Source organism: Halichondria panicea, chromosome 4 (assembly GCF_963675165.1).
Source record: "Halichondria panicea chromosome 4, odHalPani1.1, whole genome shotgun sequence".
In the NCBI taxonomy this organism is placed as follows: Eukaryota; Metazoa; Porifera; class Demospongiae; order Suberitida; family Halichondriidae; genus Halichondria; species Halichondria panicea.
Window position 1 is genome coordinate 683,540 of NC_087380.1, and position 24,128 is coordinate 707,667.

At 43.8% G+C, this 24,128-nt stretch overlaps 3 protein-coding genes across 3 annotated transcripts in view; all 3 read right to left on the reverse strand.

Annotated features, from left to right (window-relative positions):
* LOC135334799 (sushi, von Willebrand factor type A, EGF and pentraxin domain-containing protein 1-like) overlaps positions 1-24,128 on the reverse strand; it is a 26,625-nt gene continuing 2,497 nt past the window's right edge. Inside the window, exons 6-15 of the mRNA XM_064530126.1 lie at positions 8,996-9,184; positions 8,716-8,898; positions 8,478-8,660; positions 8,261-8,431; positions 8,029-8,211; positions 7,790-7,978; positions 7,557-7,739; positions 1,598-1,872; positions 669-1,242; positions 1-525 (exon numbers count right to left, since the gene is read on the reverse strand). Coding sequence (XP_064386196.1) covers positions 1,625-1,872; positions 7,557-7,739; positions 7,790-7,978; positions 8,029-8,211; positions 8,261-8,431; positions 8,478-8,660; positions 8,716-8,898; positions 8,996-9,184 — 1,529 coding nt within the window. The 3' untranslated portion in view covers positions 1-525; positions 669-1,242; positions 1,598-1,624. The remainder of the gene's footprint in view (positions 526-668; positions 1,243-1,597; positions 1,873-7,556; positions 7,740-7,789; positions 7,979-8,028; positions 8,212-8,260; positions 8,432-8,477; positions 8,661-8,715; positions 8,899-8,995; positions 9,185-24,128) is intronic.
* On the reverse strand, positions 10,196-12,353 carry LOC135334696 (sushi, von Willebrand factor type A, EGF and pentraxin domain-containing protein 1-like). Its single transcript, XM_064529973.1, has 4 exons — positions 12,278-12,353; positions 11,803-12,129; positions 11,580-11,750; positions 10,196-11,473 (listed from the first exon to the last, which is right to left on the reverse strand). Exons 1-4 carry the CDS (start codon positions 12,351-12,353, stop codon positions 11,250-11,252), a joined length of 798 nt encoding a protein of 265 aa, XP_064386043.1. The 3' UTR covers positions 10,196-11,249.
* On the reverse strand, positions 15,189-17,644 carry LOC135334842 (sushi, von Willebrand factor type A, EGF and pentraxin domain-containing protein 1-like). Its single transcript, XM_064530201.1, has 8 exons — positions 17,499-17,644; positions 17,262-17,446; positions 17,018-17,203; positions 16,530-16,964; positions 15,827-16,014; positions 15,601-15,771; positions 15,368-15,550; positions 15,189-15,278 (listed from the first exon to the last, which is right to left on the reverse strand). The coding sequence occupies exons 2-5, from the start codon at positions 17,320-17,322 to the stop codon at positions 15,827-15,829; spliced, it is 870 nt and encodes a 289-aa protein (XP_064386271.1). The 5' UTR covers positions 17,323-17,446; positions 17,499-17,644; the 3' UTR covers positions 15,189-15,278; positions 15,368-15,550; positions 15,601-15,771.

The window sequence follows — 24,128 nt, forward strand, 5'->3', positions numbered from 1 at the left end:
CTATTATTTGAGGTCAAAGTCCTTTTTTTGGCTGACATTGCATTATTTCACCATGTGCCATGTTGCAAGTTGCATTGTGCACCAAAAAGCCAGTGTGTAAAAAAATTAAACTATTTTTATGTAATTATTGTTCAGACTCCGTCCTTTTGTGTATTTTCGTCAGTTAAAAAAACAGGATATGACATCATCAAATAATGGGATAATGGGTAATGAAGACCTCCCTCCCTCATCGGGTCGAGCTAGTATTCTCATGAAACAAGTATGCAACTAACAGTGGCCTAAAACTACAATACGACTACATGAAACAGTGACACATACATTGATTAACTAGACTGTTGTTATAGTGTCTACTTGTTCTCTGTGTTGCAGTCAGTGGATGCATAAGCTGCACAGGCTGAGAGCTGGTAGTCTGCAGGAGGAGGGGGGCGTGGCTGGTCCACCACCTCATAGGCAGCCTCCTCCTGTAGTTTGCTCAATCCCTCGTAATCATGGGAGGGGAGATGACTCATCACCACTGGGGGTAGTCTGAACGAAATAGAATAATAAATTACATTAACTCACATGTACATAATTATAATTATTCTAGTATAAGGGCAAAAGCTCTCTATATACAACCACACTGGTATGTACAGCTACTTCATTCACAGACCATGCACACTAACACTCACTGTGTTGGTTGGCTGCCTGTCTTCTCATCACTCATGTCCTTGGATCCATACCTCCGTAGCCTTAGTAACAACAGCACCACTATTACGATCAGTACTAGCACAGCAATGGCCAAGACTCCAGCAACCACCCCACCAGCCACTGCACCAACATTGACCACTACACTCTCTGTGGGTGAGGTAGTAGCAGTTGTCCGATTAGTAATATCCTCAGGGCACTCTGGACTGTCTCTGTCAGTGATCACCACAGGGCAAGTGTTTGTCAAACCAAGTCGGGTACTTTGTACGATGATGCTTGAAGTGTCGCTGATCCATCGTTCAATTAAAGAAATCAGTTCCACAGCAGATACACTCTCTGTTCCAGTCAGCACAGCTCTGTAGGTCACATGACTAGAAGAGCCATCGAAACAATTGATGAACTCGTCAGTGAGAAGGGAGGGGCTGAACCCACAAGCACACAATCCTTCAACACCTTGAGATAGTCTGGTAGTGATGTCACTGGCTATGGCACTTCTTCCTGACTCAATGTACACCTCACAGTTTGTTATTCCATCCAGACGGAGTTGAATGTTGAGTGCTGGATGTAAAGGAATAATAAACTGTTTGTACACCAAAAGAGATCGAATTGATGATCCAAATTGTTGCACTGAAGTTTTTATTTTCACTTGTTATGGTTTAAGAACAAATGTCAGGACCCCCCTCCCCCCCATGGCCACTTACTCCTGAATTCTCCAGTCAGGGAAAAAAGGGAGAGACTCTTACACACACTCAAAAGAACAAAAGGCAGATGCTATAATACATGCAGTGGGAGTTTACTTGTACAAAGAATTCAAACAACATTGCCAGTTTATATATTCTCGGACCATGTAAAATAGAATCAAGATGCTTAGAAAAATAACAACATAATGACACTGACATAGATAACAACTTACTCCTGAACTCAATGGTGTAGTGAGCAGCTACAGTGTGTTCCCCCTCAAGCTGACTGGAGGTGAGGATGACCTGACAGCTGTACTGACCAGCGTCTGACAAGTATAGAGAGTGTCAAAGTTGAGGGTTGCTGTGCTGGTCATGAGTGACCCTCCCTCCCTCGTCCACTGGTAGGAGAGGGTGGGTTGTAGAGAGGCCCCTCCACTCAGGGAACAAGTGAGGGAGAAACTCTGACCAGCCATTGAAACACCACTGGGGCTGATCACCACTTGTATGGCTGGAAGGAAGAGAGTGCATGGGTGTATAAAGAAAAGAATATAATTATTATTAAGCTATGTCAACAATAACTTTCACTATATAATTATGACAGCAAGAACAAATTCACTATATATAATATAGCAGGTGCTGTGATAAACAGCCAATAGCTTGCGTATTTATTGCAAAAGGGGAGAACAGGACTGGTGGTAACAGGTTATACTGTTTCTGTAATACTGAAATATGCAGGCAGGAATAGTTGTGCACAGAACGTCTCCACGGTAACTCCATCGTCCACTGGAACTCGGCAGCAATATTCACCAGTTGCAGTGGTGATGAGGTTGAGGCGTATGAACCCGACACCAGTGTCAGTGTAGAAGTCAGAGTCTCCACGTGTTGAAGGGACAACAGTGCCATTGGGAGTAAGCCACACAGCATTAGAGGTCTCGTTACAGCATTGTTGGTGATCAGTCCTGCACACCAGTCCTCTCCCCCCCTCTCCAATGGTGTCAAGCTGCACTCGAGAATTAGCCTCAGCTATTGTAAACCCTTGATGTTGAAGGAACACTCCTGCAATAAATAATGGCATCAACACACATTAGTATAACACATGTGTGGGAACTGACTCTGACAGAATGGCTCAGCCTCAGTCCAGTTACGGTCTGATCCACATGTTCTTACACTGCTCCCGATCACCATCAGCTCCATCATCATCCCACAAGAGTATAAGTGGCAGTATTCTCATCAGTACGTGGAGGAGAGGACATGTCGTAGCATCACCAGAGAGCACAAACGTGTCACTACAGGTATGGGTATAGCCACAGTATACCCACTGGAATAAGAGAGGTGTCGCAGGACAGCTTGCTGTAAGAGAAGTCATGTACACTAAAGGGACAAGCAATAAAGGAAGATACCTTGACAGACAATGTCTCCTCCACTCCAGGTAATGTCTGATTGACATGTTCTTGTTCTGGGACCAAAGATGTCGTACCCAGTGCCACAGGTGTAGGTGGCCACTGTCCCCGCTGGTCTTGGGGAGAACATCGTATCATAGCTAATCACTCCATTAGCAAGTGAGGGAAGATCCTGACAAACAGCTGTACAAGACAGATAAATTATAATATTTAATTAAAAACTATTGACTCACGAGAGCATATTGGAGGTGTGCCCCAGGATTTATCGGCCATACAAGTCAGAGTGGAGCTTCCTGATAGATCAGAGTGAAGCTCCCAGTACACGTGTAAGTGGCCGTCCCTCCAAATGTAGTTGCAGAAAATTGTCTCATTCCATTTGAGATCACCGGAGGATTGCCACAGTCCACAACTGAAAATATAAATCATCATATCAATACTTTAAAGGACCAATACAACTCACTTTGACAAGTGATGACACTTCCACTCCATGCTCTGTCAGACCGACACACCCGATCAGGTCCACTGGATGGTAGGTACCCAGTGACAGCACAGCTGTGTGTAGCCATGGCTCCCTGCAGTCTGGGGGTGCCGGGATGCTGGATTGTAGTTAATCATCACGTTGCCGGTTGGGGACAGGGAGGTTATACAGAAGACTGTAAAGAAATAGACACATGTATGTATGACAGTGACCCAAACAACAGACCTGTACAATTAGGAGTGGTAGTAACATCACTCCATCCACTGGTAGTACACATCCTGACTGCTGTCCCACTGAGGTGATAGCCAGCTGTGCAACTGTAGGTAGCCGTGGAGGCTGTTGCTCGGGGGATAATGGAGTCACTGTATTGAATGACTCCATTTGTTGGATTAGGGAGGGTTGGGCAAATTGCTGTGTAAGAGAGAAAGACATAATATATTATACACAATGCTTATGAGTTGTGTGACAATCTCACATTCACAAGTTGGATCACTGCCACTCCACACTCCATTGGTTAGACAGCTCCGTAGTCATGGTAGCACTAGTGGTACCAACAATCCTGTACCCAGTGACACAGGTGTAGGTGGCCACAGTGCCAGGTGGTCTGAGGTTACTAGTTCCACCATTGTAGGATAGGATATATCTGAATTAGCTCGATTACCGAGGTCCTCACAAGTCACTATACAGGGAATGAATGACATAATACAATAATAGGTACCATAATTATATCTATACCTACTAGATCTAGATAACACCAGTTAAGTTAGCACAAGATTAAAGATCTAGAGCAAACCTACATCTATCATGATAGATCTATATCGATACAACTCACTCAATAATTCCTGCATGCATATCAACTCACCCAAAGGCTGTCCATACACTATAGGGAAGCACTTCATTGTCATCTCCCTCCATTGTATCCAGGGAACAGGTCCAATAGTACTGCCTGTAGGGACTTGTTGACTGTCATGGCATAGTCCTTGCCCAGGTCATGACGACAGTTGGGGCAGCTGTACACATCCACCTTGAAGGAACGACTCAGACACGTCTAGTGTGTGGGTGTGTGGGTGTGTGTGTGGGGGGGGTCAGTGAGGGACGCAGTGGGATAGTGTACACTTGCATAAGATACTTAAAGCAAAACCATGCAGTTTACTGGATGCACAATAATTATAGAAATTGATGCATTTAATTAAAAAAAGGTCTATGAAACTAAAATTATTATGAAGCCACACATATACAATGTGTATGTACATGACACAGTACATTAGTGATCTCTAGTCAGTGGTTTCTCCCTACCTTACAGATGTTGTGGCTGCAGGTGGTATATAGTGATGGGCTGGTAGACCACCTCCTGACACACGATGCAGTTGAATGTCTCCTGGATACGACTCAGCAGACCAGCCTTAGGGAGGGAAACAAAGAAACCATAACATTGTGTACATGCAGTATACAGTACTCTACAGTACATGCAGTGCAGTACAATACCTTTACCATCCAGTATTAAAATAAATAGTACTAATTGCTATTGTTTTGATCACATTGTAAGTGCACAAACTCATTCAAAAATATGCTTTAATGTCAAATGTCTATCGTTCACTGGTATATATATATAGTGGTTGACATGGGAACAGCAGGACAGGTGTTCGTACAGTGGCTCTGCATGTATGGGGAATGGGAATGGGAACAATATGTCTATAAAATGCTCTCACCTGTTTCTGGTGTGAGGAATCCGTGCCGTATCATAAACTTGAGACACACAAGAGCACTGTTGGGTTTGAAGTGGCCATTGAATAGCTATACATGCATAGCCACAGCAATAGCCACATTGACAATCAAGGACACCAGCAAGTAAAAAGATACCTTTCATATGACATGTTTTGTGAGCACACTGAATAATTAATTTCAGCCGCAAATTCTTGTAATTATGAACATTGATCAAAGCTAACAGGAAATGAACGGATGATTTTTGCCTATAATTTAATTTAATTTAGATCTAACAACTTGCTAAATAACATGAAACAGTGACACATTGACAAACTAGACAGCTGTGTTTTTATAGTGTCTACTTGTTCTCTGTGTTGAAGTCAGTGGGTGCATAAGCTGCACAGGCTGAGAGCTGGTAGTCTGCAGGAGGAGGGGGGCGTGGCTGGTCCACCACCTCATAGGTAGCCTCCTCTTGTAGTCTGCTCAACCCCTCGTAATCATGGGAGGGGAGATGACTCATCACCACTGGGGGTAATCTGCACACGAAATAGAAGAATGGAATCCATTAACAGAGACTACATGAAAAATAAATATTAAGCACATAACAAAAGCTCTCTACAATCATACCGGTACACGTAGTTATGACAGCTACTTCCTTCACACACTAACACTCACTGTGTTGGTTGGCTGCCTGTCTTCTCATCACTCATGTCCTTGGATCCATACCTCTGTTGCCTTAGTAACAACAGCACCACTATTACAATCAGTACTAGCACAGCAATAGCCAAGACTCCAGCAACCACCCAACCAGCCACTGTCAATGGACCAACATTGACCACTACACTCTCTGTGGGTGACGTAGTAGCAGTTGTCCGATTAGTGATGTCCTCAGGGCACTCTGGACTATTGAGGTTAGCAATGACAATCGGACAACTGTTAGTTACACTGAGGCCTGCACTCTGCACCACAACGATTGGATCATTCTCAACCCACTGTTTCATTAGCCTAGACAGTTGTATGGTGGATACACTCTCTGTTCCAGTGACCACAGCTCTGTAGGTCACATGACTAGAGGACCCTTCAAAACAATTGATAAACTCGTCAGTGAGAAGGGAGGGGCTGAACCCACAAGCACACAATCCTTCAACACCTTGAGATAATCTGGTAGTGATGCCACTGGCTTTGGTAGTTCTTCCTGACTCAATGTACACCTCACAGTTTGTTATTCCATCCAGACGAAGTTGAATGTTGAGTGCTATAAAACAAAAATAAACTGTTACCAAAAAAACGAGTGTTGCAAGCGTGCGCTTGCTAATGCCTCTCGCCATGTTATGCTTTCGCTCAAAAAGTATTAGTGTTATAGTAGTTTCTATAATGAATTTTATATTAAAGATCTGTAGTTCAATGTATATAATATCTAAGAAGAAAAGACCTGTGTACATGCATATTGTTATCTATATTTTGTTATATGGTAGTGTTTTGTGGCTTACCAGGCCCTCAAGAAAAATATGATTCTGCCAGGAGGATATCTGGATCTGGATCTTGGATATTATTTTCTCACACATGGGGAATGAGCGCGCATGCGCATTACATCCAAAGGAATAATTAAAGGGTGTGTCCAAAGAGATCAATTTCACAAGCATAAATGGCTACGTACTGCTAGCTAGCTGTTTTAACAGATATTTTCTGAGTCTTGTAGCTAACAAAAAGCTAGCGCTTTAGTGCAAGGCTAACTCATATGTTGAATAGAAAGTTTGTGCGGACAGATGATGCTATGAAAGATTCTGAAGAGACTGCAACAGCCTTCAATGTGAGTCAAACTAGCCATAACTTGAGAAAGAAACTTTAGTTTGCTAATCCACGTATCAAAATCCAAGAGAACGTGGCTAGAAGCCTATAGAAGCTGTTAGCTTTCGTCGCATTGCAACCGTTGAGCAGTTACAGCTGGAACAGACACACAGACACACACACACACACACACAGTCAGCTTTACCATATCCCTCGTGCGGCTACGCCTCGAGGTATAATGATGTGAATCTGTATCAACACTAGCTATAGTTACACGATCTTTAGTAAGGTTTTACTTTCATGTATGCTTTCAGTGGAATTGTAAAGGTTTTCCAACTTACTCCTGAACTCAATGGTGTAGTGAGCAGCTACAGTGTGTTCCCCCTCAAGCTGACTGGAGGTGAGGATGACCTGACAGCTGTACTGACCAGCGTCTGACAAGTAGAGAGTGTCAAAGTTGAGGGTTGCTGTGTTGGTCATGAGTGACCCTCCTTCCCTCGTCCACTGGTAGGAGAGGGTGGGTTGTAGAGAGGCCCCTCCACTCAGGGAACAAGTGAGGGAGAAACTCTGACCAGCCATTGGAACACCACTGGGGATGATCACCACTTGTATGGCTGGATGGAAGAGAGTGGGCGTAAACAAAACAATGGTTAATATCTTTCACTATGACAGAATAAACAAATTAAAGCTGCTACAATAACAGTTTGGTAGCAATTAACTTGGTGATTTTAGCAAGTCACCACAGGGAGAATCGAGATACACAACAAAATGGTTGCAGTTTCTTGTAATGTTTTTCCTATAAAGACATGTGTGGGAACTGACTTTGACAAAATGGTTCAGCCCCACTCCAGTTACGGTCTGATTGACATGTTCTCATATTGTCTCCACGTAGCAAAGACCCCATCCCACAAGAATAAGTGGCAGTACTCTCATCAGTGCGTGGAGGAGAGGTCGATGAATAAGCAATGACTCCATTAGTGATGCTGGGTAGGTCCTCACATGTTCCTGTAAGGAAACCATAATTATAGGAACTTTAATTGAAGATAATAGCTTACCAATACATGTTAGTATTGATCCACTCCACATTCCTCCACTAGCACTGTTAGTACATGTCCTGGTAGCATCACCAGAGAGCACAAACGTGGCACTACAGGAGTGGGTAGCCACAGTACCCACTGGAATAGGTGAGGTGTCCACGGTGTAAGTGATGTCACCATTTGATAGAGTGAGAGCAGGACAGCTTGCTGTAAGAGAAGTCATGTACACTAAAGGGACAAGCAATAAAGGAAGATACCTTCACAGACAATGTCTCCTCCACTCCAGGTAGTGTCTGATTGACATGTTTTTGTTCTGGGACCAAAGATATCGTACCCAGTGCCACAGGTGTAGGTGGCCACTGTCCCCCCTGGTCTTGGGGAGAACATCGTATCATAGCTAACCACTCCATTAGAAGGTGAGGGAAGATCCTGACAAATAGCTGCATGAATACAATATACAGATATGATATTTAAAGATTATTAACTCACGAGAGCATATTGGAGGTGTGCCCCAGAGTCCACTAGCCATACAAGTCAGGGTTGAATTCCCAGATAACACAAAGTTGTCTTGACAAGAATAAGTGACAGTCTGTCCAAATGTTGTCGGAGGGAATGTTCTGGTGCTACTGGCAACCATAGGAGGGACACCACAGTCCACAACTGGTGAGAGTAAATTAGCGTAGATTATCATAATTATTGAACTCACTTGGACAAGTAATGCTCATTCCACTCCACTTTCCACTGATCCCACAATCTCTATCAGGTCCACTGGACACTCTGTATCCCTCATCACAGCTGTATGTAGCCACGGCTCCGTCTAGTCTGGGGGTGGTGTCTGGACTGTAGCTGATCACTCCATTGTCTGGTACAGTAAGGATATCACAGATGGCTGTAAAGAAGTATAATTATAGAGATAGCATATAAGGATACAAAACAATCTTTACATCTACAGGTTGGTGCAGTTCCATCCCATCCACTGTCACTACATGTCCTCATTGAGGTACCAATTAGTTCAAAGCCAGCAGTACAGGTGTAGGTAACCATGGAGCCCTCAGCTCTGGGGATGGTGGCGTCACTGTACACAAGTGGTGCTCCATTGGTTGGTACAGGGAGGTTGGGACAAATCACTGCATACAATAATGAGTGATACGATCAGTATAATGACTGTTACTACATATGAGGAACAGTATTCTCCACAGTAGCATTTTTTTGCCATTCACCAACCTGTACAGGTAGGAGTACCACCAATTAGCGCACTCCACCCAGTGGTAGCACAAGTCCTTGATAGTGTCCCACTGAAGTCATACCCAGTCACACAGCTGTAGGTGGCAGTGGAGTCCATAGCTCTGGGGATGGTGGTGTCACTGTACGTCACTCCTCCATTGGTTGGTACGCCAAGGTTGGGGCAAATCACTAAATGGAAATAAGTGGATCGTTTTCACTATCAACAGCCATAACAACTAGTGTTCAAGCTGGCGCTGTGCTAATGCCTCTCGCCATGTTTTTGCTTTCGCTCAAAAGTATTAGAGTGTTATATTAGTTACTTTCTATAATGAATTTTATATTAAAGTTAGCTTATCTATATAAAGTCACTGAGAAGAAAAGACTTATTTACATGCATCTATTGTTATTATTTATTGTATTATGTGGCTTACCAGGACCTCAAGAAAGAAGAAAATTGATTCTTCCAGGATCTGTAGTTCAGTGTATATAATATCTAAGAAGAAAATACCTGTGTACATGCATATTGTTATCTATATTGTTATATGGTAGTGTTTTGTGGCTTACCAGGCCCTCAAGACAAAGATGATTCTGCCAGGAGGATCTGGATCTTGGATATTATTAGCCTCGATCCCAGGCCGAGTTTTCGCTTTTATAACGGTTAGGCGAACAACTGGGCCTGGTACTAGTTGTCTGCGCATGCGTCAAATTTTCATTGTATATTTGTGGTCGGCAAAAATATTTAATAAATCAATAATAGAAATTTGTACACAGAAAATGCACAGAGTGAGTACACAAAAGATGCACATAGGGAGCTGCTTCACACAAAGGCCTGGGGAGTTGCCAGTTGTGCTGCAGCACAATTACAGTGACCCAGGGCAACTTCAGGATGATTGAATGCCTTCAAATTACATTTCAAAAAGATTTAGCAGGCTGCTGGACTTCTGTGATTCTAGGCCCCAACTCGTAACTCAGTTAAATTTGGCTTGAGAAAACGTAGATTCTCTTGATGTCTCTGAGCTACCCAGCAACGCTCGATACATGAGCAGGTCATACTCCAGTCCTGTGAGTATAGGACAATATTAAAAGAAACCAAAGACGGTTAAACCCTTACCTAAAACTGTCCAGTCTCGTCCGTTAGTATAGCCAAGAGGAGTACTGTTGGGATAGCTGGATATTAGCCATTGCTCCTAGATCCTGTACAGAGAAGTAGACATTTTAAATAATTATGTGTAGATCTATACATATTAAATTTCTCGGTTATAGTGTCATTGTCGACGAGCTGATGATGGCAGCACCAAGTTCTCTAGCTCACACTCTTCACTTGATCCACCATATTAATGATGAAACTATATATAGTCTACCTACGTACCGGTAGATCTTGCCAAACATGAACAACACTTGATAGCATAGCCATAGGGCCCACACAAAAATATCTGACCTTAACAAGCTTGACAAAGCTTTATACCTCTTCCCTTGTTGTTCAGTCTTCAGAATAAGCTTCAGAGAAGAGAGAAGCTTCAACTAAGAGCCATTCCAATCGATTCCAATAATGATAAAACGGGAACTGACTTCTAGTACACGATAGTACACGAATATAAATGTCACGAAAGTGAACGAGAATATCCATTCGTCAGAATCTGACGAACGACTGACGCATGCGCAGACAACTAGTACCAGGCCCAGTTGTTCGCCTAACCGTTATAAAAGCGAAAACTCGGCCTGGGATCGAGGCTAGGATATTATTTCTCCCACATGGGGAATGAGCGCGCATGCGCATTACATCCACAGGAATAATTAAAGGGTGTGTCCAAAGAGATCAATTTTCACAAAATTAATGGCTGCTGCTAGCTAGCTGTTTTAACAGATATTTTCTGAGTATTGTAGCTAACAAAAAGCTAGCGCTTTAGTGCAAGGCTAACTCATATGTTGAATAGAAAGTTTGTGCGGACAGATGATGCTATGAAAGATTCTGAAGAGACTGCAACAGACTTCAATGTGAGTCAAACTAGCCATAACTCGAGAAAGAAGCTTTAGTTTGCTAATCCACGAATCAAAATCCAAGAGAACGTGGCTAGAAGCCTATAGAAGCTGTTAGCTTTCGTCGCATTGCAACCGTTGAGCAGTTACAGCTGGAACAGACACACACACAGACAGACACACACACACACACACACACACACACACACACACACACAGTCAGCTTTACCGTATCCCTCGTGCGGCTACGCAAGACCCGAGTGTATAATAATAAGCTTTAAAAACAAGAGAATGTGAGTAACTTACGAGTACACGTTGGATTAGTCCCACTCCACACTCCACCAGCCCCACAAGTCCTGGTCATATCACCAGTCACAGTGTATCCAGTGTTACATGTGAAGGTGGCCACGGTGTTCACTGGTCTAGTATTCATGGTCTCTGCATTATAGCCAATCATTCCATTGGTTGGAGCAGGCAAGTCAGAGCAGGTAGTGGTGCTGACTGCACACATTATAATGAAAGCAATTTTACACTCTTGGTCGGTACAGATGGCCAGGACAAAATTTAATGACAATGCTAGAAAAATATTGATAATAGTTACTCTTACGTTCACAAGTGGGTCTCACAGTGCTACTCCACTGCATTGTGACATCATTACAGGTGATGAATGAGATGGTCGTCACAGCGTACCCAGGGTCACAGGTGTAGGTGGCCATGTTGGTGTCTGCATCGTATGAGATCGTTCCATTAGACAGGGGACTCAGTGTGGGGCAGGGAGCTGTGGGGGGTGGGGGTTAGTATTGGACATAGACAATATAGTCAGCACTCACTGAAGGTGACACATCTCCTCTCATTGGTGGCAGTCCTCACACAGCAATGTTCTCCATCAGGACTGAAGTGTGTGAGACCACGATACAGAGCAACGCCATAATTAGGAACATCTCTGATGAACACTTCGTCCTGAACTGCCAACAATCTACTTTCAAATTGCAATGCACTCCCATTGGGGAACAGCCACAATACACTATCAGTGTCTACGGTGAAGCAAAACCAGGGGCGTGGTACACCATTAGCTCCTGATCCAACATCAGAGAATGAGATGATCTCTCCAGTGTGGTCAGTGCCATCACCGAATTCATTGGATGCTGCCAGTCCAGCTGTATGCCAAAATACAATATTGATGCTCTGATATCAAACCTATAATACTTGTTTCATCTACTATCCAATAGCACAGGTTAGTATTAGCTTAGCCATAATTATAGCTGACTGCATGATAGTATCTATGCATGATCTATATCAACTCACTCAGAGGCTGCCCATACACTAGGGAAGCACTTCCCAGCAGACAGCAGAGAAATAACCTTGAGGGGAACATTCTCATTATTCTTGTAGCCAAGAGTTCATTATTCATCCTATATTAAACTCTTGCTATAAGGTTAGCTGATATTGCTCAAAATTAATTAATTGCATTCTTGCGAATCTGTCATACTGACAGCACACACTATACACAAAGTCATGATAAGGAAGTGTGCACATTAAATTGCAGTTCTATAGAATAACACTGTTCAGTGGTCCCAGTTAGTGTGTGTAGTGTCATCTCCCTCCATTGTACCCAGGGAACAGGTCCAATAGTACTGCCTGTAGGGACTTGTTGACTGTCATGGCATAGTCCTTGCCCAGGTCATGACGGCAGTTGGGGCAGCTGTACACATCCACCTTGAAGGAACGACTCAGACACGTCTAGTGTGGGTGTGTGTGTGTGTGTGTGGGGGGGGGGTAAGTGAGGGACGCAGTGGAATAGTGTACGTACACTTGCATAAGATACTCAAAGCAAAACCATGCAGTTTACTGGATGCACAATAATTATAGAAATTGATGCATTTAATTAATTAAAAAAGGTCTATGAAACTAAAATTATTATGAAGCCACACATATACAATGTGTATGTAAAAGACACAGTACATTAGTGATCTCTAGTGGTCAGTGGTTTCTCTCCACCTTACAGATGTTGTGGCTGCAGGTGGTAGTGACGGGCTGGTAGACCACCTCCTGACACACGATGTAGTTGAATGTCTCCTGGATACGACTCAGCAGACCAGCCTTAGGGAGGGAACAAAGAAACCAAAACATTGTGTACATGCAGTATACAGTACTCTACAGTACATGCAGTGCAGTACAATACCTTTACCATCCAGTATTAAAATAAATAGTACAACCAATTTATTTATTGCATTGTGAAGTGCACAAACTCATTCAAAAATATGCTTTAATGTCAAATGGTCTGTGTTCACTGGTATAGTGGTTGACATGGGAACAGCAGGACAGGTGTTCGTACAGTGACTCTGCATGTATGGGGAATGGGAATGGTATGTCTATAAAATGCTCTCACCTGTTTCTGGTGTGAGGAATCCGTGCCTAGCATAAACTTGAGACACACAAGAGCACTGTTGGGTTTGAAGTGGCCATTGAATACATGCATGCATAGCCACACAATAGCCACATTGACAATCAAGGACACCAGCAAGGAAACCTTAAAAAGATACCTTTCATATGACATGTTTTGTTAGCGCCATAGTTTATTTTCCGGCCACGCAAATTCTTATATGAACATTCATCAAAGCTATATAACAGGAAATGAATGATCTTAGATCTACAATACATTAATTTTAACAACTTACTAAATTACATGAAACAGTGACACATAATTATACATTGACAAACTAGACTGTCTTTTTTATAGTGTCTACTTGTTCTCTGTGTTGCAGTCAGTGGATGCATAAGCTGCACAGGCTGAGAGTTGGTAGTCTGCAGAAGGAGGGGGGCGTGGCTGGTCCACCACCTCATAGGTAGCCTCCTCTTGTAGTTTGCTCAACCCCTCGTAATCATGGGAGGGGAGATGACTCATCACCACTGGGGGTAGTCTGCACAAAATAGAATAATATATGGAATACTTAACTCACATGTACTGGCATAATTATAATTATTCTAGTATAAGGGCAGAAGGTCTCTATACAACCACACTGGTATGTACAGCTACTTCATTCACAGACCATGCACACTAACACTCACTGTGTTGGTTGACTGCCTGTCCTCTCATCACTCATGTCCTTGGATCCAGACCTCCGTAGCCTTAGTAACAACAGCACCACTATTACAATCAGTACTAGCACAGCAATGGCCAAGACTCCAGCAACCACCCAACCAGCCACTGCACCAACATTGACCACTACACTCTCTGTGGGTGAGGTAGTAGCAGTTGTCCGATTAGTGATGTCCTCAGGGCACTCTGGACTATTTCTGTCAGTGATCACCAGAGGGCAAGTGTTAGTCACACTGAAGCCTGCTCTCTGCACCACAACGATTGGATCATTCTCAACCCACTGTTCCATTAGCCTAGCCAGTTGTATGGTGGATACACTCTCTGTTCCAGTTAGCACAGCTCTGTAGGTCACATGACTAGGGGAGTCATCGAAACAAACCATGAAGGAATTCAAAATGAGGGAAGAGTTGAATCCACAGGCACACTGGCTTTCAATGCCTTGTGTCAGACTATTGGTGATGTCATCTGTTTTCATATCAGCGTCTAGTTCGATCAGTGTACACTCTGCAGTTTGTTATTCCCTCCAGACCAAGTTGAATGTGCAGGCCTGAGTGGTTGGCATAAGCAAATAATAGACTGATGCTAATAGAGCTGTACAAACAATGTAGCCGTGGGTACATGTACATTCATGTGAAATTGATCACATGACAACTTACTCCTGAACTCAATGGTGTAATGAGCAGCTATACAGTGTGTTCCCCCTCAAGCTGACTGGAGGTGAGGATGACCTGACAGCTGTACTGACCAGCGTCTGACAAGTAGAGAGTGTCAAAGTTGAGGGTTGCTGTGCTGGTCATGAGTGACCCTCCCTCCCTCGTCCACTGGTAGGAGAGGGTGGGTTGTAGAGAGGCCCCTCCACTCAGGAAACAAGTGAGGGAGAAACTCTGACCAGCCATTGGACCTCCACTGGGGCTGATCACCACTTGTATGGCTGGAAGGAAGAGAAACAAAACAATTTAGTTAAACATAACTTTCACTGACAGAACAAACAAACAAAACTGCTCTAGCTACATAGCAACTGTTGTCAATAACTAGCTCACCTAAACAGGTTGGAGCGTCTGGACTCCAGTTTCCATTAGCCTCACATGTTCTTGTATTTGGCCCAACTAAGATGTGCACAGCTGTAAGTAGCTGTATTCCCAAAAGTGACTCCAGAGGATGTGTCCACTGCTCCATTATTAATAGACAGGGAGGCACAGCTGATACCTAATGAACCAATATAGTACTTGAATTAAAGTTATTACAATGTATGTATCAATGTATACGAGTACACACTGTTGAATGTATTATTATACCTTGACAGACAATGTCTCCTCCATTCCAGGTAGTGTCTGATTGACATGTTCTTGTTCTGGGACCAAATATATCGTACCCAGTGTCACAGGTGTAGGTGGCCACTGTCCCCGCTGGTCTTGGGGAGAACATCGTATCATAGCTAATCACTCCATTAGCAGGTGAGGGAAGATCCTGACAAACAGCTGTACAAGACAGATAAATTAAAATCTTTAATTAAAAACTATTAACTCACGAGAGCATATTGGAGGTGTGCCCCAGGATCCACTGACCATACAAGTCAGAGTGGAGTCTCCTGATAGAGTGAAACTCCCAGTACACGTGTAAGTGGCCATCTCTCCAAATGTAGTTGTAGAGAATTGGGGCATTCCATTTGAGATCACCGGAGGATTGCCACAGTCCACAACTGAATATAAGAATTGTCCGTCATATCACTACCTTAAAGGGTCAATACAACTCACTTAGACAAGTAAGCGATGGTTCACTCCATGTTCTGTCAGACTGACAGGTCCTATAGTAGTAGTGGATGAGGACAGTTCATACCCAGTGACACAGCTGTGTGTAGCCATGGCTCCCTCTAGTCTGGGGGTGGAGGTTGGATTGTAGAGGATCCCTCCATTGACCAGTGCAGGAAGGTCATCACAGAGGGCTGTGGGAAATAGTCTAATACAATACCTTCAGTGATGTGTCTTACCTCTACACACTGGTGCTGCACTCCAGCTCCCACTAGCAAGACAAGATATCGTGGCTGATCCTGACCTTTGGTACCCAGTGTTGCAGGTGTAGGTGGTCGTCTCTTCGAATGTTGTACCAGTGGAAGTTCTGATACTATTGGTAACAGTGGGAGGGTTGCCACAGGAGACAGCTGAACACGAGGTGAGGGAGATTGTCAGTAATATTGAAAACATGAATTTTAAATACATCACATACGTTTACAAGTGAGGGGTACTCGACTCCATGTTCTGTCAGACTGACAGGTCCTAGTATCAGTGGATGAGGACAGTTGGTACCCAGCGACATTACAGAAGTGTGTAGCCACGGCTCCCTGCAGTCTGGGGGTGGTGGTTGGATTGTAGAATATGAGCCCATTAACCAGTGAAGGGAGGTCACCACAGAGGGCTGGGGGAAATAGTTTGATACAATACCTTCAGTGTTGTGTCTTACCTGTACACACTGGTGCTGTACTCCAGCTCCCACTAGCAAGACAAGTTATCGTGGCTGATCCTGACCTTTGGTACCCAGTGTTGCAGGTGTAGGTGGTCGTCTCTCCGAATGTTGTACCAGTGGAAGTCCTGCCACTATTGGTAACAGTGGGAGGGTTGCCACAGGGGACAGCTGAATGAGAGAGGAGGGAGGTGTCAGTCATAGTGAAACATTTGATCACATGCATACGTTCACAAACTGGTGCAGCTGGACTCCACACTCCATCACTTGGTGTAGTTGCTCCACTTGTTCCACTTGCTCCACAAGTACTGATCTCACTACCAACAATGTTGTATCCAGTGACACAGGTGTAGGTAGCAGTCATCATGAAGGTGGTTCCAGAGGTTGTGTCCACTGCTCCATTGGAGGGGGCCATCAGAGAACCACAGTCAACAGCTGTGGGGAGATGCTTGATCACCATTACTTCCAACCCACCATTGCTAACTCACGTGGACAAGTAAATGTTGGTGCCACTCCTGACCACTGACCAGTATCTTGACATGTTCTAGCACTACCACTATTACCAGTGAGGACGTAGCCAGTATCACAGCTGTATGTAACAACAGTGAGGTAGTCCCGACTAGTGGTGGACAAGGCTCCATTGGTAGGGGAGGTTAGGACAGGGCAGGTGACGACTGTGTTGGGAAGCCATAGCTTATACACACAATGAACTACTGACTAGTCTAGTCTTACTTGTACAAATGGCTGAAGGTGTTGGAGACCAGGTACCAGCACTAGTAGTACCAGTACTCATACAAGTTATCGGAGTAGCTCCACTAATGGTGTACCCAGTGTCACAGGTGTAGGTGGCTATGTGTTGGTGGTTGTATCGTATGAGATCATTCCATTAGACAGGGGACTCAGTGTGGGGCAGGGAGCTATGGGGGGTGGGGGTTAGTATTGGACATAGACAATATAGTCAGCACTCACTGAAAGTGACACATTTCCTCTGAACGTCCACACCATTAGTCCTCCTCACACAGCAGTGTTCTCCATCAGGACTGAAGTGTGTGGGACCACGATGCAGAGCAACGCCAAAATTAGTAACATCTCTGATGAACAATTCGTCCGTAACTGCCACCGATCTACTTTCAAATTGCAATGCACTCCCACCAGGACCCTGCCACACTACACTACCAGTTTGTGCGGTGTAGCAAACCCAGGGACGTGGTGGTTCAGTGCCAACTCCTGATCCAACATCAGAGAATGAGATGATCTCTCCAGTGTGGTCAGTGTCAGAGGGATCATTGGATGCTGCCAGTCGAGCTGAGTAGTGCATGTGTGTTTATCCTAATACTAGTTCACCAACTCAATATTGTCAAGAGACTGACGACATGCAGGATCTCTAGAGTAAGGCCACTCCAAGTGATACTCTGGTTTCTGGTCCACCGCCCGCATCAGATTTTATTCTTGGATTTCTATCTCATTATTGGATTTCTATCTCATTATTTCTACTACGCATGCGCAGAATGGTCCACGTGGTACAAAGTAGTGTGATAATGATATTCATTTGCAAAATAATGAGATTCATAAGGTGAAATTGATAATGACATAATGAGAAAAGCCGCCCGCCCGCATGCAATTAGAAAAACTTCAGGACCAGAAACCAGAGTGTCACTTGGAGTGGCCTAATGTACAAGTAGCTACAGAAACTACACACAATAACTCACACAGTGTTTGTGCATGTACCCATCCAACAGACACCGTCAGTCCTAGTAGTAGGCTTAGAGCAAGTCTTGAGAAGGCCATGCCTAGCTAGCTAACAATTAATTATAGCAGAGATACAAAAGAAAGGGGATTGGAAACGACCGCCCACGCCCTATGTAAAAGGACTGACATCCGGTGAAGCACTCCGTGTAATTATTGCGCTCGCAAATAATTACATGGAGGACTGCGCTACGGTTTTGTATCCCTGGTTTCTAGCTCTCCTATCCACTAGAGATCACTCAGGGCCTGGGAGATACTTGAGAGAAGTAAGCTTATACCACTGACAAGCTCTAAGTCCGTTGTCTTTACTCTGTTTCCAATTTTTTTGAGTTTAGCTTGAATTACTCTATGTCAACTTTTCTCTGTCCCTCCTATGAAGTCAAAACAGCAAAGGACATTGCTTGACTTGGTTATTATGTATCTAAGTGCTACATAGAATGGCTTCATGCTATAAATAAGCTGTACTGTTCATAAACGTTTGCAGTATAGTCCTTCAAACTGCTTTAGTATACTTTTAGACACACCACGGGCCTGTCCCTCCTACGACTTCATAGTAAAGGCTATTTCTTCTTGCATAGCATTTATTTGTCTAGTAATAGTGGCTGTGTGGCTTAGTCGACTTTTTAGAGCTAAATTCTCTTTACTTTTTAGAAAAATCAACATTAAAAATGATCAATTTCACTGTTTCTATGTACAGCACATTGTAGAGCAGTCAAGACAGGTAATGAGCATGCTGACTATAAATATAATCCTTTGTAGTTTTAGCCACGCCCTATAACGCGGAATGCTTCACGCAAAAATTTCGTAAAAATTTCGTTTCCAATCCCCTTTCTTTTGTATCTCTGATTATAGCTGGCTTTTCCTGATCAGCTAATATCTAGTCTCGCGAGCAGACGTGGGAGGGAGGGAACGTCTGGTCACTATTGCAGCAATTCCGTGAACCCTGCCAGAATATTGGCAGTGCCAATCAGATTTGTCCACGTCATAGTGGGCAGGTAACACCCCGTATATTTCCTATTATAGCATAAAATGAACGTGAAAAGAAGGATTATTGACTCTAGCAAAGGCTAATTTTAGTGTTGAACCATACCTGGCTGCAAAGGAACTCGGTACAAGGAGCTCAGACCAAGCAAGAGCTAGCTAGCTGCGAATAAAAATATTTGTCTACATGTGAATTTGGTTAATTAAAAAGCCAACATGCTCGTTTAACAAATATCTTGCACGTGACTACATTCCTCAGTGCCATGGAATTGCTGCAATAGTTACCAGACGTTCCCTCTAGGACAAGTCTGCTCGCGAGACTAGCTAATAGCTTCTTTGCAATAATGGGCGTGGCTGGCAGGAGGACAGTGACTAGGCCTATTATAATTAGCGCTTTTTACTTTGGCAACCCTCACCTAAATATTGTCAAAACAATAAAGTGGCAATAAGGCCACCTCAATTAAGTCATTACTGCATGATGTCAGCCATTATTTGAGATCAAAGTCCTTTTTTTGGCTGACATTGCATTATTTCACCATGTGCCATGTTGCAAGTTGCATTGTGCACCAAAAAGCCAGTGTGCTAAAAAAATTAAACTATTTTTATGTAATTATTGTTCAGACTCCGTCCTTTTGTGTATTTTCATCAGTTAAAAAAACAGGATATGACGTCATCAAATAATGGGATAATGGGTAATGAAGACCTCCCTCCCTCATCGGGGTCGAGCTAGTATTCTCATCTGAAACAAGTATGCAACTAACAGTGGCCTAAAACTACAATACGACTACATGAAACAGTGACACATACATTGACAAACTAGACTGTGTTGTTATAGTGTCTACTTGTTCTCTGTGTTGCAGTCAGTGGATGCATAAGCTGCACAGGCTGAGAGCTGGTAGTCTGCAGGAGGAAGGGGCGTGGTTGGTCCACCACCTCATAGGTAGCCTCCTCTTGTAGTTTACTCAACTCCTCGTAATCAGGGGAGGGGAGATGACTCATCACCACTGGGGGTAGTCTGTACGAAATAAAAGAATAAATTAAATCCGGAGCGTTAGCATGTAGAAAACGTGTACAAAACTATGTAGCGGCTATGGGTAGATTACAACACAATGCCCTCACTCTGTTGTTGTGATGCTGGTTTTGTTGTCAATGTCCTTTGACCCATACCTCCGCTGTCTCCATACCAACAGCACCACTGCTATGACCACTAACACTGCAATAGTCACAACCACAACTCCAGCAACCACTCCCCCAGCTACAGCACCAATGTTCACAGCTTCACTTGAGGAGGTTGTCCGATTAGTGATGTCCTCAGGGCACTCTGGACTATTGAGGTTAGCAATGACAATTGGACAACTGTTAGTCACACTGAGGCCTGCTCTCTGCACCACAACGATTGGATCATTCTCATCCCACTGTTCCATTAGCCTAGCCAGTTGTATGGTGGATACACTCTCTGTTCCAGTCAGCACAGCTCGGTATGTCACATGACTAGGGGAGTCATCTAAACAAACAATGAAGGGATTCAAAATGAGGGAAGAGTTGAATCCACAGGCACACTGGCTTTCAATGCCTTGTGTCAGACTATTGGTGATGTCATCTGTTTTCATATCAGCGTCTTGTTTAGTGTACACTCTGCAGTTTGTTATTCCCTCCAGACCAAGTTGAATGTGCAGGCCTGTGGAATGTGGAATAGTTGGTATAAGCAAATAGCAGACTGATGCTAATAGAGCTGTACAAACAATGTAGCCTGGGTACATGTACATTCATGTGAAATTGATCACATAACAACTTACTCCTGAACTCAATGGTGTACAGTGAGCAGCTACAGTGTGTCCCCCCTCAAGCTGACTGGAGGTGAGGATGACCTGACAGCTGTACTGACCAGCGTCTGACAAGTAGAGAGTGTCAAAGTTGAGGGTTGCTGTGCTGGTCATGAGTGACCCTCCCTCCCTCGTCCACTGGTAGGAGAGGGTGGGTTGTAGAGAGGCCCCTCCACTCAGGGAACAAGTGAGGGAGAAACTCTGACCTGCCATTGGAACACCACTGGCCATGGGGATGATCACCACTTGTATGGCTGGATGGAAGAGAGTGGGCGTAAACAAAACAATTTTTGACAGTATAAATTATATTGCTCAACAGAATACGAATATATTTCACTATGGCAGAATAAACAAAGCTGCTAGATCTACAATAACAGCAATTAACTTGGTGATTTTAGCAAGTCACCACAGGGAGAATCGAGATACACAACAAAATGGTTGCAGTTTCTTGTACTGTTTTTGCAATACCTATAAAGACATGTGTGGGAACTGACCTTGACAGAATGGTTCAGTCCCACTCCAGTTTTACGGTCTGATTGACATGTTCTCATAATTATTGTCTCCAGGCAGCAAAAACCCCATCCCACAAGAGTAAGTGGCAGTACTCTCATCAGTACGTGGAGGAGAGGTTGATGAGTAAGCAATGACTCCATTAGTGATGCTGGGTAGGTCCTCACATGTTCCTGTAAGGAAACCATACTTTAATTGAAGATAATATATAGCTTACCAATGCATGTTAACATACAGTCATGCAGTACAATACTATACCATCCCGAATTCAGCAATTTATTTATTGTTTTGATCACATTGTGAAGTGCACAAACTCATTAAATATAGCATGGGAACAGCAGGACAGGTGTTTGCATAATGGCTCTGTAGGGGAATGGGAATGGGAACAATCACTCGGACTGTCTATAAAATGCTCTTACCTGTTTCTGGTGTGAGGAATGCGTGCCGTAGCATAAACTAGAGACACACATGTGTGTACAAGAGCACTGTTGGGTTTGAAGTGGCCATTGAATAGCTATACATGCATAGCCACAGCAATAGCCACATTGACAATCAAGGACACCAGCAAGGAAACCTTAAAAATATACCTTTCATATTATATATACAGTGTATGACATGTTTTGTTAGCGCCATAGTTTATTTTTCAGCCATGCAAATTCTTATATGAACATTGATCAAAGCAAATGAATGATTTTTGCGTATATAGATCTCGATCTACTAACAACTTGCTAAAATAACAGTGACACGTAGTGATACATTGACAAACTAGACTACATGTGTTATTACATAGTGTCTACTTGTTCTCTGTGTTGCAGTCAGTGGATGCATAAGCTGCACAGGCTGAGAGCGGGTAGTCTGCAGGAGGAGGGGGGCGTGGCTGGTCCACCACCTCATAGGTAGCCTCCTCTTGTAGTTTGCTCAACCCCTCGTAATCATGGGAGGGGAGATGACTCATCACCACTGGGGGTAGTTTGCACGAAATAGAATATAATATATAGATTATACATTAACTCACATGCCGGTACATAATTATAATTATTATAGAATAAGGGCAGAAGCTCTCTATACAACCACACCATATATGCACTGTACAGCTACTTCATTCACACACTAGCTAACACTCACTGTGTTGGTTGGCTGCCTGTCTTCTCATCACTCATGTCCTTGGATCCAGACCTCCGTAGCCTCAACATAACCAGCACTATTACAATCAGTACTAGCACAGCAATGGCCAAGACTCCAGCAACCACCCCACCAGCCACTGCACCAACATTGACCACTACAATCTCTGTGGGTGACTCAGAGGTAGTAGCCATAGAGGAAGTTGGAGCAGCCACCTGCGTCCGATTAGTGATGTCCTCAGGGCACTCTGGACTATTGAGGTTAGCAATGACAATCGGACAACTGTTAGTCACACTGAGGCCTGCACTCTGCACCACAACGATTGGATCATTCTCAACCCACTGTTCCATTAGCCTAGCCAGTTGTATGGTGGATACACTCTCTGTTCCAGTCAGCACAGCTCTGTAGGTCACATGACTAGAGGAGCCATCAAAACAATTGATAAACTCGTCAGTGAGAAGGGAGGAGATGAACCCACAAGCACACAATCCTTCAACACCTTGAGATAGTCTGGTAGTGATGTCACTGGCTATGGCACTTCTTCCTGACTCAATGTACACCTCACAGTTTGTTATTCCATCCAGACGAAGTTGAATATTGAGTGCTATAAAACAAAAACCAAAAGAAAATGATGTGAATCCGTATGAATACACTATCTTTAGTAAGGTTTTACGTAAGTATGCTTACATATTTTGAGTGGAATTGTAAATGTACCAACTTACTCATGAACTCAATGGTGTAGTGAGCAGCTACAGTGTGTCCCCCCTCAAGCTGACTGGAGGTGAGGATGACCTGACAGCTGTACTGACCAGCGTCTGACAAGTAGAGAGTGTCAAAGTTGAGGGTTGCTGTGCTGGTCATGAGTGACCCTCCCTCCCTCGTCCACTGGTAGGAGAGGGTGGGTTGTAGAGAGGCCCCTCCACTCAGGGAACAAGTAAGGGAGAAACTCTGACCAGCCATTGGAACACCACTGGGGCTGATCACAGCTAGGAGCTCTGTGAAAGTAATAACAATCTTGTTTCAGTTTAAACTTAAGTAAACAGATCTAATGGGATGACAGATGACAACTGGTGGACCATATGAATTATAGACTGCTAATGTAAACATACAATTGATGTTGATAATAACTTGCGTACGTAAACAGGTTGGAGCATCTGGAGTCCACTGTCCATCACCACCACAAGTCCGAGTGTTTGCTCCAATGAGAGTGTATCCAGTGTTACAGGTGTAGGTAGCAGTCATCATGAAGGTGGTTCCAGAGGATGTGTCCACTGCTCCATTAGAGGGGTCAGTGAGGCCATTACAGTCAACAGCTGTATAAAGAATTCATTCACAATTAGAACGTGTGTTAGTTCAACTAACAATTGCAAACAGGTAGAGATGTACTCCATCCACTGACAGCCACACAATTCCTCGT